Source organism: Pelophylax lessonae (genome assembly GCF_965119305.1).
Source record: "Pelophylax lessonae genome assembly, chromosome: 9".
In the NCBI taxonomy this organism is placed as follows: domain Eukaryota; kingdom Metazoa; phylum Chordata; class Amphibia; order Anura; family Ranidae; genus Pelophylax; species Pelophylax lessonae.
Genome location: NC_138776.1, coordinates 165,633,649 through 165,653,741, shown reverse-complemented (window position 1 = coordinate 165,653,741; position 20,093 = coordinate 165,633,649). Strand labels below are relative to the sequence as shown.

Genomic DNA, 20,093 nt, shown 5'->3' with positions numbered 1-20,093 from the left:
CAGACCGCGAAAATAGCCCTCTTCCTGATGAGCTGGCCAACTTACAATGTGTGTACCGGGCTTTAAATCATATTGAAGTCACCATCTCAGCATGTGGCAGCAGTCAACTAACATTTTTATGGCAGGTATGCAACCTCAGTACAGGTTTCCTTCCTGCTCCATAGAACTGAAGGGTCCACCATCTGCTATTCCTGGATCCCCCTGGCTGGGGCTGGAAAGCAGCCATGGGATGATATCTACCATCACCAGTGTAAAATACTGTCCCAGAGACATACCCATTTCTTGTACACCTGACTCGCATAGAACTTTGTGAGAGCATTTTAATGAACACATGACAAAAAAAAAAAAGGGGGACAGCACCGCGCAAATTGCATATAGTGGCGTAAATTGTTTTTGCATTTTCGCACAGACAGTAAGGTCTTATATATCCGAGTACCTGAGGCTGTAAAACGTAAATTGTGATATTTTTCTGCACCCAGGATACACAGCTACTGCGTACGGTACATCTGAGCATTGTAATGAATGCCTGTATGCAGCTACACACGGATTTACATCACTGCTTTCATAAGCCTGCACATGTGCACGGCCAGCCGCAGACAGCTTCATGCAGGAAAAAGCCCTATAAAAGGTTTCAACACTTTTCTATTCTATCTATACTAAGATTCTATTTGTCACTGTATACAAAAAATACGAATATCTGAATACAAATCATATTGAATTCTGGCTTCTGCAGCAGGAAAGATAGCTAGGAGGAATAATCTTGCAACTCAAGCCAATAACATTAATTGCCACAAAGCACGGAATGGGGTTGATTTACTAAAACTGGATAGCGCAAAATCTGGTGCAGCTCTGCATAGAAACAAATCAGCTTCTAACTTCAGCTTGCAGAGCTGCACCGGATTTGGCACTCTCCAGTTTTAGTAAATCAACCCCAATGTGTTATCAGAGTACACAGAGACAGTAGGGTGGATAAAACAGAGCGCACACACAGAAGAGTAGGGTAGATAAAGGACAGACACCATGGATGTTCATGGATGCAACACACAGATACAGTAGTATAGGCAGCCATATAATGGATGTTCATGGTCTTAGACTACACAGAGATGGGAAACGGGAACAACAGAGCATGCGCGCGCACATACACACACGTGCATGCGCGCACGCACACACACTTGGTGTTCATGGTCTGGAGCAGCGTTTCTCAACCGTTTTTCAATCAAGCCAAGGTAAAAAACTAAACAGATATTTTTACAGAAGCTAGCAGCAAACTTGGGCCACCAAACAAAGGAGATTCATTTTTACAAAGCAGTTTACAGTACCTTTGCAAACTGGTACTGATTTGTATTCTAGCATTTCTCTTCTCCTCCGTTTCTCCATCATTCAGCCAAATTTTCCCTGCCCCTCTTCCTCAGTACTGGGGTTGAGGCAAACAAGGTTGTTTCCAGCCGGTAACTGGCCCACACGGTGCCAAAGATGGTAATGCTGCCTAATAAACCTGTGGATTTGTGAACCAAAAAAAGGCAGGCTTGTTGACAATTTGTTGGCTACATGGGGCAATTTTTAGGCATCTGGGTCTGAAAGAATCCAAAGGAACTTCAGGATGCCATGGCACCCTGGTTGAAAAAGGTTGGTCTGGGGTATATAGAGACAGGGAATGGGAATCACAGAGCACGCACACACAATTGGGGTTTATGGTCCTGGAGTACAGACACAGTAAAGGAGTATCAAAGAACACATGCACAGTGGGTGTTTATGGTCCTGGAGTGGACAGAGACAGTAGTGTAGATACCAATCGATCTTCAGCATGCCTAAACAGCGGCTGCATCTGATGGGATGCAGCCACTGTTTACCAACAAGTATACATCTGACGCCTTTGAATTTTCAATACAAGGATGTTGGGTGATGACAAGACCACCCACGTAGCAAATTTCACCCCGTTCGTCAGAAGCCGGCCAAAAGTTGAACAGTGTATTGCCAGTTTAAATCTTTTCAATGTCCCCAAAACAAACATCTAACAGGCATCAGATTAACTGCCTTGTTAAAATGGAAAAAAAATACTAACCAGGGTCACATGGCGGGTCCTCTGGTATTTCCACATCCAGCATTAGGTCATCCTCTTCCAGGTCACAGGTCTCAATATTATTGAGGATGTCCTGTAAATAAGTACAATATATCAGTGTCAAACTCGCAACAACTACAGGCACCATAAGGTAAGCAACATTAAAATTACAAGAGCCTTAGCCTGCCTTATCATTAGAAACTGTTATGAAAATTTCACAACCTTACAACCTTAGAAACTTGAACCAACTCTCTTCCACATCGGCTTGTCCAAAACAGAGATGGGCTCAATACATGCGAGACTGAAAAAGTCCTCTTTAAATTGAGCATCTTGAGTTGTAGGCCCCATTCACACTTGCAAAGTGTGCTTATATGAGGGAGACCCAGCAGGGGTTCCAAGTGATTAGCTGTAGGCAGAAGTCTAATTATAATCAATAGGAGGCTGACACAGCTAATCGAATGCGGTGAATGCCTGCAATAATCAATTGATAGGGCTTCTGTCCATGGCTAATCGCTGGGAACGCCCCCTGGGTCTCCCACAAATAAATAGCTACTGATCCATTTTGCAAATGTGAATGGAGCATTAGGGCTCAAATTGAGGAGTCTGAGGGTATCAGTTCCCCTCTTTGAACAGAAGAGCACCTTTTGAAACCTAAGCAGCGCAAATAGTATACACTAAAGACTTGTAAAATGCCAAACTGAGTATAGTAAACACCAATGCAGACTAAACAGAATAAAGGAACACATTTCTCCTATTTGCAGTAGGCGAAATTACTGATCAATTTGTTTTCACTACAGTGGAAATATTACAAGTTACAAATGAAAAGCCAGATGTGGATCTGTAACGCAGATGAGATTGGGCACTAATAAAATAAATGTTTCTCACAGGCATTTTACACACACTTATGTAACAATTTCAGTAGCTGTTTGTACAGCTCATCAGAATTTATTTGAACTGAATCACTCCAAAGTAGACACACTGCAGCAAATCATTAAGGACTTCATCTAACTAGTCGGCTTTGCAATTGGTTCTGACTTTGTACAATAGTCTCTTTTATGCACCCAAGGTTCTATATAATGGAACAAGACAGGCAATTGTCTTTTTACTTCCCTGCAAGAAATACAATTGAGGAGACAGAGAAATTGGAAGGTACATTTTGTCACTGTTCACATTTCACATTCAAGCTTTTGGAAATCAGTAAAACAACCTGCACAAAGATCCTGCACGGAGGGCACTCAAATGACTGCATAGATTTACAGAATAAAATCACCAAAACCAGCTGGTTTACAACATTAAACTTTTCTCTTTTAGATTGAGCTGGGAAAGGACAGGACATCCAACAGATCTGCGACCCCGCTGGGCCAGATCTATCCTAATTTTCATTTGTGCACACTGGGAATATCAGGAGAAAGTCTCCAATGAGGGCACAGACAAAAAGAAAAAACACCCTGGATTAGAAGCATAGGGAAGGTTTAGAGCCTCTAAAGCTGGCCATACACTGATCGAAATTCATCTGGTTTAGCAGGTCTTGGACATATTTTAGTATGTGGCCATTCCCACTCAACAGAAGTTGGTTGTTTAATTGGACTTTGGCTACAGCCTCTGATCGAGGAAACCTTTTCACCACATTCATTTACCAATTAGCTCCGCCTGCTGAGCAATGTATTCTGACATCGGCAAGTGCTGCTGTCAGATACAATGTCTTGGGGTAGGGGATGCCTCCATCCACCTAAATTGTGGGCTTAATGCAAAAAACATGGTAACTTAAGTTCTCTACTGCCCTCATTTATATGGCCATACACAGGGATTTTTTTTCAATCGTCACAGACTGTGGAAAATGTTGCATTTCATTTGGAAATTAGGGTTCCAGAGTCTGGAGGAAGAGTGGAGAGACGAAGTTGCATGAGGTCCAGTGTGAAGTTTCCACAGTCCGTGAAGATTTGGGGAGCCATATCATCTGCTTGTGTTGGTCCACTTAGTCCAAAGCCAGTGCAGCCCTCTACCAGGAGATTCTAGAGCACTGCATGCTTCCCTCTGCTGACCAGCTTTATGGAGATGCGGATTTCACTTTCCAGCAGGACTTGGTACTTTTGGCAGTGTGGGCAAGTGCCAATTCCTGGTTTCATGATCAAGTATCCCTGTGCTTGATTAGAAAGCAAAACTCGCCTGATCTAAACCCCATGGAGAATCTGTAGGGTATTGTCAAGAGGAAAAAAATTAGGCACACCAGACCAAGAATGCAAAGGCTGCTATTAAAGCAACCTGGGCTTCCATAACACCTCAGCACTGCCACAGGCATATCGCCTCCATGCCACGCGGCATTGATGCAGCAATTCATGCAAAAGGAGACCTGACCAAGTATTAAGTGCATACTATACTGTACATGGACATACTTTTCAGTAAGCCAACATTTCTGTATTAAAAATCCTTTTTTTATTGGTCTTATGTAATATTCAAATTTTCTGAGATGCAGAATTTTGGGTTTTCACTAGCTGCTTTTTGATGATTATATATATATATATATATTATATATACATACACACATACATACATACACATACATACACACACACACACACATGCGCGCTCTGTGCAGTGATCCTCTCCTCTGGTCCCTGACGGCACTCCTGGCTTCTCCCCCCTGCTAAGTACCCCCATAGCAAGCCGCTTGCTATGGGAGCACTCATACAGGCTTGCTCCCGAGCTGCTCGCTGTGTATCTACTGACACAAAGTGTGGCTCGATACTACCCCCTGCTCCCTTCTCACTAGCTGTGATGATTGACAGCAGCAGGAGCAAATGGCTCCCATTGCTGCCTCTGAACCAGTGAGGAAAGCGTGAACGCAGCGATGCTGCTCTCATGCAGAGCATCTGGGGGGTATAAATGTATTAAGGTATAAAACTTCTGTCTTTAGATCCGCTCTAAATCCACATTGTGCAGGCTTCCCTCACTTCCTCTATGGTCAACAACAAAAGCAGATACATTCAGAAGTTACAGCCCATTTCTGACTCATTCCAAAGTTAATGAAAAAAAAAAAAAAAAACCCTTTGACTGTAGTGGGCTTTTTCAGACCAGTATAAACAGCATGACTCGTATCTAAAAAATGGATTTTTGTAAAATCTTACCGTAAAATCCTTTTCTCTTAGCTCATCGACAGACGTAGTCCTCGGTGATACACCACCTTCGGGTTATGTTACCTCCGCAGGAGCAGGACTAGACAGGAAATTAAAAAGCTCTGGCCACACCCTAGGGGCAGTCCCAGAGGGTATATCCCCTCTCTCTCTGCCTCAGCAAATCAGTTATGTGAAAAAGCAGTGCTTAGAGAATTTAACCCAACCCAACTCCAAAACAGAGGGGCGGGGACTACGTCTGTCGATGAGCTAAGAGAAAAGGATTTTACGGTAAGATTTTACAAAAATCCATTTTTCTCTAGCGCTCATCGACAGACGTAGTCCTCGGTGATACACCACCTTCGGGACGTCCCAGAGCAGTATCACAACTGAGGGGTGGGAAAATGGAAATCAAATCCCAATCTAGAAGGCCCAACCGGTGCCAACTAGAAGTTTACAATGCTCATCCTTAATGATGAGACTCAACCAAAAAAAGAGAAAACAATTTTTTTTTTTTTTTTCAAACAGAAAAAAACCCTCGAGGTAGACCACCGGTCTCCTCAAATTGCGGCCTGCAAAACCTTGCGGCCAAATGAGGCATCCGCCGATGCCGTCACATCAATTTTATAAAATTTTGTAAAGGTATGTACCGACGACCAGGTGGCCGCCTTACATACCTGGACCACTGACGCCTGATGGCGAAAGGCCCAGGAAGTACTGAGCGCTCGAGTGGAGTGCGCCCTAACAGGGAACGGAGGACTCTGACCCTTAATAGAATAAGCCTGTACCACCGTTTGTCTAATCCATTTGGCAATGGTCGCGGCAGATGCAGGCAAACCCTTTCTGGGGCCATCCGTGATCACAAAAAGTGAATCCGTCTTACGGAATGATTCCGTAGCTTTCAGGTATACCCTGATTGCCCGAACCACATCTAAGGAATGCAACGCATGTTCCCGATGATGCTTGGGCTGAGGACACAAGGAAGGTAGTACAATATCTTCATTCAGATGAAAATCTGAAACCACCTTGGGAAGAAAAGATGGCTTAGGATGAAGTACTACCTTATCCCTATGAATCACTAGGTATGGTGACTGGCATGATAATGCAGCCAGTTCTGACACCCTGCGAGCAGAAGTAATAGCCACCAAGAAGGCCACCTTCTGGGATAGAGTAAGCAAGGGAATCTCCCTGATGTTTTCAAAGGGAGGTTTCTGTAGAACCGACAAAACCAAATTAAGATCCCAGGGCGGTAAGGGCGCGCGGACTGGAGGAGCCAGGTGCCGCACCCCCTGGATGAAATTCCGCACCAAGGATTTGGTAGCTAAAGGCTTCTGAAAGAAGATTGCTAATGCTGAAACTTGACCCTTGATGGTGCTCAAGGCTAGCTTCTGCTCAACCCCTTGTTGCAAAAAGGCCAATATTCGAGTCACCGAATAGGTACGTGGAGGAAATCCTAAAGATTCGCACCACGCAATATAAGTCTTCCATGTGTGATAATAGACTTTGCTGGAAGTCGCTTTCCTTGCTTTAATAAGGGTAGGAATGACTGAAGTAGACAAACCTCTGTCCTTCAGTACTTGGGTCTCAATGGCCAGGCCATTAAAACCAGCGACTGTAAAGCACGAAGGTAAATTGGTCCTTGAGACCACAGACACTCCCTGAGACGAAGTTCCCACGGAACGTCTGCGACTAACATGTCCAAGTCGGCCAGGCCGGCTTGAGGAGGCCAGCCTAGAATTTCTAGGACCACTGGCGCTGATTGGATCTGAACCAGGCGTCCCTAGAGCTATCTGGCCCCGACCATCCGAGAAAGTCTGGTCGTTTTCTGTTCCCACACATTTATCAGATACCTGATAGTTATCAGGAAAGGTGATCTTTTCTGGTTGAACCTCAGGGACCGAAGTCACCCGACTAGAGGCTACTTGGCCTATCTGGTCAACCAGATCCGATTCCTGTGAGGTATCGGGACTAATCTAAGGAAAAGGTAAAGGAAAAGATCTTTTCAGGGAACGGTAACTACCGCTTCCTGTGGTACTTAAATGTTGGAAGGGAAGAATCGCACCGGTAGTAGTGGTTGATGCTCGATCTAATGTCCTGAATACCGGTGAAAACGTCCCCCCACCCTGAAACCGGGTGGGGGCGCCTAATAGCTGGAGATCTGATTTGGAAGGCAGTCTACATGTCCGTGGCTTCTGACTGGTAGGTAGCTTATACTTAACCCATAAGATTCCCAGAATGCCACAGATTACATCTTTAAAACATGTATACAATAGATTGTTAGCTCCCAAGCCAAGCCTCCTGGCTTTTGCACACATAAATCACACTCAAAGTAGGAGGATTTGTGACATGTTATAGGATAGAAAGGACTCTTTCTTACCATACAGAGAGGGGCCCGCGTTCACCACAAAACCCGTCAGGGAAAAAGGGGGAACATACTACTCACCATACCGGAACCAGGCGGGCACCAACTCCTGACAGTACCCCTCTCCACCGGGGCGGGAGGGCTGTCGACCGATACGGACGCCGTGACTCATGGTCTTTGGCGTTTCGGCGAGACGTTTAACTCGCGTGGACAGTCCTTTAATGGGACTTTGTCGCGGCCGACCCAGCGCGGAGCTATGGCCTGCACGCGCTCGTAGGCTGAACTGGGGTGACCACCGGATCTCAACATCCAGCCCGTCGCCCAGTTCAGCTTTCTTGCTTGAAGATCTCACAGGAACACTGGAGAAAAAAGCTGTCTAAAAAAATCCTTTAAGAAAAAAATTCTTGCCAGGACCTAAGATCCCAGCAAGGTGTCTAGGTCCTTACTCCTAACTAGACAGAAAATAACTGATTTGCTGAGGCAGAGAGAGAGAGGATATACCCTCTGGGACTGCCCCTAGGGTGTGGCCAGAGCTTTTTAATTTCCTGTCTAGTCCTGCTCCTGCGGAGGTAACATAACCCGAAGGTGGTGTATCACCGAGGACTACGTCTGTCGATGAGCGCTAGAGAAATGTATAATATGTATACATGACTTAAAAAAAAATAAAAAGTTACCTGTCAACTGCCACATGATGAGAAGGATTCACCATGCTTTTTTATAGCTATATGACAGTGAATGATAGAACAAAGGTCAAAAAAAAAAAAAAAAAGGACTACAAATATCAGAAACCTGGCTGGATAAAAAAAAAAAAAAAATAGGAAAGAGGGAAAGCTTGCCATCAGATTCTTCCACACAACCAGCCATAATCCACCCAATATAAAAAAAAAAAAAAAAACATCCACAGTAGAGAAAAGGCTGTTTGCAAGCCTCAGGACAAATTCTCACATAGTTTTCTAAATGGTGATGGGGGTAATGCCTGAGTGGGTAGCAGCCTTTGCTGTACTTCACTGAGAAATGTTATCTGGAAACTGTTCATTTTTGAACACTGTTATATTTTATAAAAAATATACACTTTCACAAATTCCATACAGTCGTAACTGCTGGGTTTAATTAAAAAAAAAAAAACCCATGCTTATGGTTGCCCTCCACATGTCACATTATGGGTTACAATATTTGTATGAAACAGACCAATCAAAATCTTACAATTGAGTGTTTAGCAAGGTGTTCCTTTAATAAAATGGTGACAATGTCTGCATTTTTACCTCTCTTTACTACAGAACATAGTGATATTTTATCACATCATGAGAAAGGTTTCAGCCTGTTGAGGTGGCTGGATTATCACAGTGACATGCTACAATAGGCAGCAGTGACCTATGACCACAATGGAGTTCACCTCCACATCCCTTCACATTCTAGTTACTGCATCTGCCTGACCTCCCTCTCTGCCCACACCTCTAGGGTTTCTCCTCCAGCATTATACTACTGGCTGAATGCTGTCTCCCACTTCGCCTACTTACTGCACTGCCCATTGTCCTCACCGCCTTTGTATCTACTTCCACTGCCCACTGTATTCCTTATCCTCCTCCTATTGCCACACACACACACACACACACATACACACACACACCCCTCCTGTCCCTCCCAGCCACCATCCTTAAGCCTCGTAAACACACGTTGAAAATCAGCAGGGAATTTTCGTCCCAACGACCGATCTGCCGATTTTTGGCTTGTTAGTTTGATGCTTCCAACAACCGACTCCGACTTTTCGGCCGAAAAAAATCTGGTGTGCAGGCTATAAATTTTTGTCTGCCGTCAAAACACGGCCGATTTCCGTGCAGTCAGTACAGATTTCAACAGGGAAAAATCTTATGAGCAAGACTGGGCATGCTCAGAGAAGAAAAAACAAAGAAAGCAAACCAACACATGACATCACTTCTGAAGTAGAATTTTGTCGTGCGGGAAAATTTGTGTGCAGTCTAGGCACATTCCAACCAACAAAACACTACTCTGGACAAAAGACGGACGATCGGTCGGCCGATAATCGTTGCGTGTGTACTAGGCTTTACACCAGCTCCTATTTGCCATTTTTAAGTAAAAAGGTTTGTTTTTTTTCCCTGGAAACCCCCACCTCTGTTAACGTGACATACGTCAACATCCATATTCTTTTTTGGTGATCATAATTCCAGTTTTCTTCTATAAAAACTGAATGGAAGTCCATGGTCTATACACATTCTCCTATACAGGACATAATTTTTGCCCGTTATAACGTAATCACCATGTCTACTGAAACGGTCAACTGATCACCTCAAAATGTAGGACACAAGTATGTAAAGTTTTTTGTTTTTTTGGGATGCGGTGTAAAATCTACATAAAAACATGGGTTAGAAGATTTGCAAATCATTGTATTCTATTATATTCACAATAGAAGACAGATAAAATAATCTGTTTTCTTAATTTAAACATTTGATATGTTAAGGGAAAAAATTAAATTTTGAAATTGATGGCAGCAACACACCTCAAAAAAGTTGGGACAGAGCCTTGTTTACCATGGTATAGCATCCTCTCTCAATACTCTGTAAACATCTGGAAACTAAAGAGACCGGTTGCTGGAGTTTTAGGTGAGAAATGTTGTCCCATTCTTGCATGATCTAGGATTCTGACTGCTCAACAGTCCTGGGTCTTCTAACCAAATTTTTTGTTTCAAGATGTGCCAAATATTTTCAGTCAGGTAAAAGGTCAGGACTGCAGGCAGGCAAGCCAGTTAAGCACCCAGACTCTGCTGTTGTCATAGATGCAGTATGCGGTTTAGCATTGTCCTGCTGAAATTTTCAGGGAAGGCCTTGCATAAGACATAATTTGGATGCGATAAGCCAGAAGGTCCCTCTCCTCTTTATTCCAGAGGATGCGGCACCCATGGTTGCCAAGAAGAATGTCAAACTTCAATTTGTCTGACCACAAAACAGTTTTCCACATTGTAACAGACAATTTTAAATTAGCTTTGGCCCAGAGAAGACGGCAGCATTTCTGGATCATGTCCAAATATATCTTCTTTGCATGATTGTTCACCATGCCATCCAAGAACGCAAGTTACAACTGTGTTTACAGACAGTGATTTTTGGTAGTATTCCTAACATCATGCAGTGATGTCCATCACAAAACCATGCCTGTTTCTAATGCAATGCCGTCTGAGGGCTCAAAGATCATGGGCATTAATATTGCATTATAGACTTGTCCCTTGTGCACAGAGATTTCTTCAGATTTTCTGAATCCTTTGATATTATGTACTTTGGATGATGACTTTAGTCTTTGGCATTTTACATTAATGAACATTTTTCTAAATTCGACAATTTTTAGGAATACTGATGTGGTAAAAAGCCTACGTCTGGGCATGCGTGACAGTTCAAAAAAGTATTGCAGTGCCTACTGCAGTATATCATACCATACCAAAACCAAACAACACAGTGCCCTGGTGGGGTGTCTGTGATGCAAAGTGCTGCAGCAGCGTCAATGAACCTTCACAAGGATGGTTACAGGGAGGAAAGGGATTGGTCCTTAGTTATTTACTAATGATGGTTCAAGTGTGTGACTAGATCACCTCCAACAGTAGCCCCCATGAGGCATCCCAGACACAATTCACCTTATAGGTGGCATATCTCCAAATGGGTCTTCATGGGGTGGGCTCCGTTGCCAGCAGACAACACTGCTGGACCTGTATATCATACTGTGGGTAATTTAACACAATGCACCATGTGTTAAAGGTAAGCACCCACACAGGATCCAGTGCCTGAAGCAACATTTCAAGCTAGCCCTGGAAAAGTCCAGATAAGGTGAGGCCAAGCTCCGCTAAAGAGTAAGCCAATCCATAAAAGCTGATAAAGGAGAGACGTAGTGGCCATGGAGCAGCTAGGAATCTTGATAGAAGACCGAGTATAGTGTCCATAGTTGTGGGATGGTTGCGGGTAAGCATCCACATGTTTTTTTTCCTCCCCACCCTTCTTCAGGGGACAGGTAACCTCTGAGGAATACTGTCATTTGGCAGGTCAGCAACAATATCTCTCAGGTGTGCTGAAGTGGAGTATTGAGGAAAAAAAATGAAAAAGGAGACAAATCGTCTAGATATACAAAGTGATGTATGGTTTAATTTTTATTTATTTATTTTTTTTATATATTTTCCTGAAAATTACCAATTATGACTGTCTTATCTTTGTTCTAAGAAAAGGTCTATGCACAATCAGTATGTCAGATTCTATTGATGCATACTTTTGATTACACGACAATGACATTAATTGAAGAAAGCTACTTTGTAGGTGTTGAACAAAGGTGAAAAAACAAAAACAAAAATCAATCAAACCAAAGCAGAAATGAAAGACAAAAAAAAAAAAAAATCAGAGTGAATATTTTATAAGAACACAAACAAAGCTGCACAATTCTTACAGAACATAGAAAAACAAAATCAATCTGCTATACTCAATAATTTAACTCTTTGTTCAGATTACAGTCTGTTACTGCTTTGTACGCAAACTACATTAGAAGGGGTTACTGCTCTACCAATCCCATTTTTATTATAACTGTCTTTGTTATGACAATGGATTGGGTAACAGTCTAAAGTGTATGTTAAGCTAGAAGGTGTGGTCTTTGTTACTGGCAGCTTTGCTTTCAGAATTGTGCTAGTCCATGAAAACACATAAATAGGTACATATACTTTGGAAAAGGTCTAGATGAGTTAAATGTTATGTATGGCTTAGGTAGAAAAAAAAATTGGTAAGTCCCTGCAATACAAACAATTCCACATGTTTGACCTCTTCAAAAACAATGCAAGTACAGAAAAATACACATCTTCCAGGAATCCAGTGTGTGCCTAATACCTGTTTGCTTGGGATTTCAGTATAGCAGAGGCAATGTTATCCACTCAATGTTGTCTGCCCTGGAAAACAGAACACCACCCCCTCCACTCATTGCCCCGGAAAACAGAACACCACCCCCTCCACTCATTGCCCTGGAAAACAGAACACCACCCCCTCCACTCATTGCCCCAGAAAACAGAACACCACCCCCTCCACTCATTGCCCTGGAAAACATAACACCACCCCCTTCACTCATTGCCTTGGAAAACAGAACACCACCCCCTCCACTCATTGCCCCGGAAAACAGAACACCCCCCCCTCCACTCATTGCCCTGGAAAACAGAACACCACCCCCTCCACTTATTGCCACAGAAAACAGAACACCACCCCCTCCACTCATTGCCACGGAAAACAGAACACCACCACCTCCACTCATTGCCCTGGAAAACAGAACACCACCCCCTCCACTCATTGCCACGGAAAACAGAACACCACCACCTCCACTCATTGCCCTGGAAAACAGAACACCACCCCTTCACTCATTGCCTTGGAAAACAGAACACCACCCCCTCCACTCATTGCCCCGGAAAACAGAACACCCCCCCCTCCACTCATTGCCCTGGAAAACCGAACACCACCCCTCCACTCATTGCCCTGGAAAACAGAACACCACCCCTCCACTCATTGCCATAACATAAGGAAGACCTCAAGTAGGGACTAGAAGGCGCCTTGGAGACAGGGCGGACTCCACCAAGTGGATCCGCCTGCTCATTTAGAAATCAGTTTCCTGATCTTCACTTAGCGGGCGGATGACGGGTCCATGTCTGCTCCGCTATGCAGCATGAATATGGACACAGCCTGTCCTTTTCTAAGGAGCGGTCGGATAGAAACTGGCTGCTTGTCTGTTTCCATTCAGCACTCATTCCATCTGATCTGCTGGATGGATGGGGAACTGAAAAAATGACAGGCCTCTAACACTGACAGACCGATTGGGTCTGCCTAAAGCTGGCCATTCACTAGCTGAAAAATCGTTCGAACTCCTCTTCAAAAAACAAAAAAATCGGCCGTGAGTGCAGACGATCGTGCCATCATGTAATGACTGAATTGCGAATGATAATCGTTCAATGGACTTTTTTCGTTCAGTTTGTCACATATTCCTAATGCAAACAGTTAGGCCGAGAAACACATTAACCTTTCAATTTATCGTTCATCCGGCAGAATTTTCCAAACTGTTCCTTCGATTTTTCGGCTCTGAAAAGTTAAATACGATTTTCTATTTGTGCCCATTAACTAGACAAAAAAGGAATGATCAGACCAAATGACAGATTGTTGAACGATTTTTTGGCTAGTGTATGGCCAGCATTACACTGTATGGACACACTGGATTTCTGGACTAAAAAAAAAAGGAAAGAAAAAAAGGAAGGAAAAAAAAGGAAGGAAAAAAAAAAAGGAAAAAAAAAAAGGAAAAAAAAAAAAAAAACTCTATTCAACGACATAGTCCTAAAGCGGTTTTAAACCAAACACCAAAAATGTTATATATTGCATATATTTTTAATCTTTAGATGTGGTGGCTGCATTCGTTTTATTTAGGCTTTTTTCCCCTCTGTTGTCACCTGGTGATCCGGACCAGTAAGATATTACTGTATTAGGGAGCCTACACTGGATGAAGGACAGCAGCATTGTTTATTTGGGGGAGGAGAGTAATAGATGGACTAGCAGATTTAAATACACTAAAAATTGAAGCCAAACTTAAGCTAACATTTTTTAAGCAGTTGCAGCAACAGTTTCTTTCTTTTTGGGATAAAGAACGATTTTACATAATTAAAGCTGACCATTGTAAGCTCAACCCTCTATCTGCTATGTCTGCAGGACAGCTTGTTCTTCCAAAAAAAAAAAAAAAAAAACAGATTTACTGGCTAGATCACCAAGTGAAAAGAAAACCTAAACTAATGCACTCATCACATCTAAGAATTGGTAAGCTGCATATAATAAGTATTTGCTTTTGGCTTAAAACTGCTGTAATTTAAAAAGTGCCTTCTATTTGGCTTAGCCTTCTGCAAATTTCCTTTATTCCTTCTTTTGCTACTGTGATCTGGGGTCCTGCTTGAGGTCACTGCCTTTGTGACATGGGCACTTTGTTTTAGCTGTCCAGGGGCAGGGTCCATTTAGGATCCGGAAGAGGAGTCCCATCAGCTCAAGGGGATTGTCAGGAACCAGCCAGCGTGGGCACATCTGCAACACTAGATAAGCGGTTCCCCACACCTAAAAATTATTCCAGTGAGGGACTCGGACAGTGAATTTAGGGTAGTAAACCTTGCTTCATAATAAAAAATAAAAAAACGAATTGCAAGATGGATTAGAAGAGGGTTAGAGGGTGATCGTGTTTTGCCCAGAGATGGGCTTTACCATGGTATGACAATGCCAACAAAATCCTCCACACTAGTAAAGCTAATGAAACCCTACAGAGAAAAATTAAACTAACGCACCATCAACACTAACCAGCTGCTGCGTGTAGGCAACAGATGAATGATGCTGTAATATAATCTTTCAGCATAAGGCCATGAATGGGAAATAGAGGATCTTGTCTGTAATTAACCTAGATAGGTCATGGCTGCCATAGTAGACCTATCTAAAGTGTAATAATGCTGCTCATGTCGCACAGCTGTGAATATACCAATATGACCACTAGAGGGCAGAGAACTACAACGAATATACAACATCCACACTAAGAATAGAGGAATAGAGCAAATAAAGGGCAATGATGGATGTATTCACTGTAATGAAGAACCTTGAGTATTCTCTATAGCTTTTTCTCTGTAGCAATAAAGAAATAAGAATAGTGACCCATGTAAAAACAAAGGGACAGGTTTATGTGAATTTGCAGCTTATTTTACAGTTTTCGAAAAATATAAAGGCCAGCCTGCGTTTTCATCAGAAGTTTAAACACAAAGCAAGCTAAAAAACAAAATTTAGATCGTATTTATTAGTCGGGCAGTCATGGTTGTGACAGACAACAGTTTTCTTGTACGCAGAAAGACCAAAAAGTCCCTGAGGGTGACAGTGCTAGAAAACAACATATACAGACATCAAGAAGATGGTAACAGAGAGACACATACAGTACATCCAAAATGAAACCTACCTCTGTCCAGTCCGTAGCCCTTTCATTATGAGTGAGGATGAAGTCGATCATCTGATCAGTAAGCCCACGCTATCAGGGCTTGGATTGCTCACTAAATATTATTTCATTATATGCATTTGGTTGCTGGCATCATCAAGATATAACCTTTACCAGTCACACACTTCTAGCTATGGAGCAATGTAGGAAAGTAGGCCATGGCAGTCCGTCTCTGATTATTTAAGGATATCTTGCCAAACATAAAGCTGACTTAGGAGGAGGGGTTGGTAAGGAGGGGGCTTCATGGGCCATCTGATAACCAGATGTCAATCTCATGTCCATTTGTAATGTGATACTAGATGACGGAATCTTACAAAAACACCACATGGAGGTTAATGGAGGCAAATAGTAACAGAGAAGGTATTCCTAAAATATAACAATGGCCTACAACTATCCAAGTATACAGTGTAAATAACAAAAAAAAAGCCAGGATCACACATCTGCAATGCACTTATGTCATGCATTAACATGTGTTGCACTAAGACAATCCATTCATTTGGATTGGCTGCCTAATGCACCAAAATAAAAAAGGAGACCTACTATTTTATTGTAAGGCCATACACGGTGAAAATGTCTTTCCTGCAACAAAATAGAAATGTGCACGATTCTGCCATCAACTCAGACTGTGCTGACAGGGGAATCAGCAATTGTCTTCTTACGGCAGGAGGGGGGGGGGCGGTGAATACGCCTCCGCCGCTGGCAATAATTACAAGACAATCAACTTGGTACATTAAGCCTGCCGATTAAGAGTTGGAATCTCGTCAGGTTCCTGCTAAACCGGCCGGGATGCGGACCGTGTATGGCAGACCTAACTTATAGCCCACAATGTACGTTTCTGCATTTCTGTTTGATGCAATGCCAGTACAGTGGCAAGGTATGTTGGGGTGCCATTAGGAATAAAAGTTACCACAGTACACCAACATGCAAAACACGTTACAGCAACACTATAGTGCAAACCCATTTTTAGAGTTGGAATATACTGCATCTAGAATAAACTTGTTTTATAGTTCACATTATGTTTTTTGCCATTACTGTTCAGAAAGTGATAACAGTAAACAACTGAAAACAGGTTGAGGTTAAAGTGGTTCTAAAGGCAGAAGATTTTTACCTTAATGCCTTTTCTGTGTTAAAGTACCGTGCAAAGACAGCACTAGGAGTCAATGACTCCTGCTGTTGTCGAACACAGCCAATCAGGAGGGAGCAAGAAGGCAAGGCCGTCCCTCCCCTCTGCAGGTCAGTGGACAGACAGAGCACATTTCAGGAGCAATCCTGCATGAGTGCCCCCTTAGCAAACTTGCTATGGGGAGAACTCAGCAGGGGGAGCAGCCAGGAGTGCCTGCGGGAGACCTGAGAAGAGGAGGATCAAGGTTACTCTGAGCAAAACCACTGCACTGAGCAGGTAAGTATGACGTTATTTGTTATTAAAAAAACTTTGACACTGTACCCAAATGCAATTTTTATCATTTTTATTTTTTGACAGTTTCGATTTTTATCTTTCGGTGGTATTTAATCACCACTGGGGTTTTATTTGTAAAAAAAAAATAATAATTGTGAAAAAAAATATTTCTGATTTTTGGTTAAGAAAATTTGCAAATCGGTAATTTTTCTTCTTCACTGAAGTGCGCTGACGAGGCTTCACTGATTGGGCTGCACTGATAATCAGAGCACTAATCAATGTCCGGATTATCATTGGAAACAATATGTTAGTTATCAGCTCTCCTTTCCTCATACAGAGACAGCATGTGAGAAAAGAAATGCTGATAACGGGCAAGTCTGGTTACATGTGACTATCTGATCAGATGGTAAAGGGCTATTGTGCTTGACCCTTTACCGCAATCTGTGATCGCCGTGTCCGAAGGAGACCCGCACTGTGTCCCAGGGGGCGCACACATGGACATCCTCCCAGAAATGGAGAGCTGGGCTATAGCTGTCCTTTGGCTATAGCATGGGCAGAAAGCAGTTACGCAATATCCATTATAAAGAAATAAGAGGGGAAAAAAAGGGATGGGCAGGAAAGAAAAGAGTAAGATTGTGTGAAAGATATAAACCCAGTTCAACTAATATTTTTAATTCCCTGACCCGAGTAAGAAACTTGATAAGGAAAAACAAAGTAAAACATACTCTTCATTCGCTTTTGGATTGAGTCAGAACGAGCCTGTGTTGAGGGGCTTTTGCTCACATCAGAACAGCTTCTCTTCCCATGCATGTCTATAGCAATGCAAAAGGATATTAAAGGATAGGTTCACTTTTTGAACAGGTTACACATGCAACATGGTAAGCAACCCCCCTTGAATGACTGAGCTCCGTGCATCTGCATTGGAGTTGCATCATCTCTTGCCAGCCAATCAAGAAAGCTAAAAAAGGGTAAAGATGTTGAGCCATACTGCTGGAGCAGAGGTATCTGTGTATTTTAGTTCTGCTTTAAGCGAATCTTTATAAGAAGCTTGCTTATAATTATTATGGAAACTTGTTTTCCTCCAACAGAACATTATAATTAAAGGCAATTATGAGTAAGTCTACAGAGTCTAGTTTTTGCTCATGGCCGAAAATAAGAAGCTCATAAAAAGACCATTACATGCAAGGATTATTATATTTAGTACTAACACTTCATTCAGGACACTTCAATTCAAAATTTTACTCTCCCTAAAGTCACATAAAAACAAAAATGTTTAGCAAAGTGGCCAGATATCCACACAGAACCCAGCAAGCATGACATACATTCACTGTGTGAAGTTCTCTGCAGCTACAAAGACTTCAATTAAAATGAAAATAAAGTTAGTTTTTGATAGAATGGAGACACCTTGCCTGTTCCTGTTTAGGAACATCCATTCTCTCTATTCATCCCGTTTACCGTTCTCAATGAACGTAAAAGTAAATTCCAAATTTTGGGTTGACATCAGAACACTAACAGAGGTGAAATCTTCCAATGGGGACACTAGTTCTGGTGACATTGAGAGGAAATCCCTCCAAAGTGCAGGAATCCCAGTGTATCGTCACTTTCTGCTTTAGCTATGGTTAAGGGAAATCTCCCCAATGTGACACAGATGGCCAAAAAAGGTTTGCCTTTATTTACACTTTTACACAAATAACCTTTTCACAATAACATATTTGCAGATGTTATTTTACTTTTAGGCCCCTTTCACATTTGGGCGACTTCAAAGTCGCGCGATTTTGACGCAACTTTTTGCCGCGATTTTGACTGGGTTTTTACTGTCTTTTACTCAAAACGCATCAAAATCATGCCAAAAGTAGTGCAGGGACTACTTTGAAGTCGCACATATATGAATGGGGCTCATTGGAAATCATGGAGAATGACTTGTCATGCGATTTTGCAGTTCCAAAACGCATGACAAGTTGCACAAGTGTGAAAGGGGCCTTAAAAAGATCTGAAGAGTAAAAAAAATGGATTTTTGACTTCTCGTAAAATCCTTTTCTCTGAAGTTCATTGACAGACCAGCTCTATATTCTTCTTAACCATTGGGATATGCTGCCCCCTACAGAAGTAGGACACTAGGCAGGAAAAAAACTTTACCACACCTATGGGGCAGTCCCTGAAGGCATACACCCGCTCAATCTGATATAGGATTCAGTTTTGTTTCAAGCAGAGTGGGTGTATGCCTTCAGGGACTACCCCATTCATGCTCCATTTCATGTTCTTCAGAGTGGTAGTCTTTAAGGGGTTGAATAATTATGTCAATGAAGAATTCACAAAATAAAAATTTACTACTGTATTACAAAACCAATTGATGTCATTTTAGTTGCATATGGTTCTTTAAGAAGTCCTTGTAAGATTTCATTCTGAATACAATTACAAATGTACACTAAATTCCCTAAAACCCTTTACAGCATTGGGGGGTTGAATAAATTTGAATACAACTGTATATGGGAAAAGTCTTTTGACTTGGCAAGTCTGTTCCTGTCTATAGGGACTTGTTTGGGCAGTGGAGAGTTAGATGTTGTTTGGCAAAGACTAGCACGCACTGTATCAAATGTGTCCACACGAGAGCACCATTCTTGGTATTTTGAATTGAGTAGGCCATCTGCAGAATGCATTCTATTTGGCCCTTTTGTCCCAGCCCCCCTTTGAGGAGATGGCCGCAGGACAGTGCAAGCAATGTGCAGAAATGCGTCAACAAGGAGGCATGACGTAGTTCTCTCTTCTTCCTGAGACTAAATCTGGGTACACGTGGATAGAAATTCTTCCAGCTTGGCAGAAACCGGCCAAATTTAATTCTGTGAATAGTCCTCTCTGTTCAACAGAAGCCAATTGTTTCTGTCAAACAGTGACTAGAAAATCGGCATTCGATAAATATTCTGACTTGGGGAGGGGGGAGGAGGCTAAACTCGTCATGGTAGGTGTAACGGATGCGTAGGTGGGACAGAACGCACCCGGAGAGCAGGAGTGCCAAAAAAGCCTTTTATTGAACGGTAGCGGGTAGGTTCACAAAGAAAGGAGCCAAAACAAAGATGCCCAGGGTCAGACCCACAGCAGATAGGACAGAATTCCAGATAACAGGGGTAGTCCGTAACAGTGGGCTCCCGA

At 42.5% G+C, this 20,093-nt stretch overlaps 1 protein-coding gene across 3 annotated transcripts in view; it reads right to left on the bottom strand.

The window, feature by feature from the left end:
- CCSER2 (coiled-coil serine rich protein 2) overlaps positions 1-20,093 on the bottom strand; it is a 124,525-nt gene that overhangs the window by 64,918 nt on the left and 39,514 nt on the right. For all 3 annotated transcript variants that reach the window (XM_082269402.1, XM_082269404.1, XM_082269403.1), the window contains exon 4: positions 2,063-2,153. In XM_082269402.1, the coding sequence (XP_082125528.1) occupies positions 2,063-2,153 (91 nt within the window). The remainder of the gene's footprint in view (positions 1-2,062; positions 2,154-20,093) is intronic.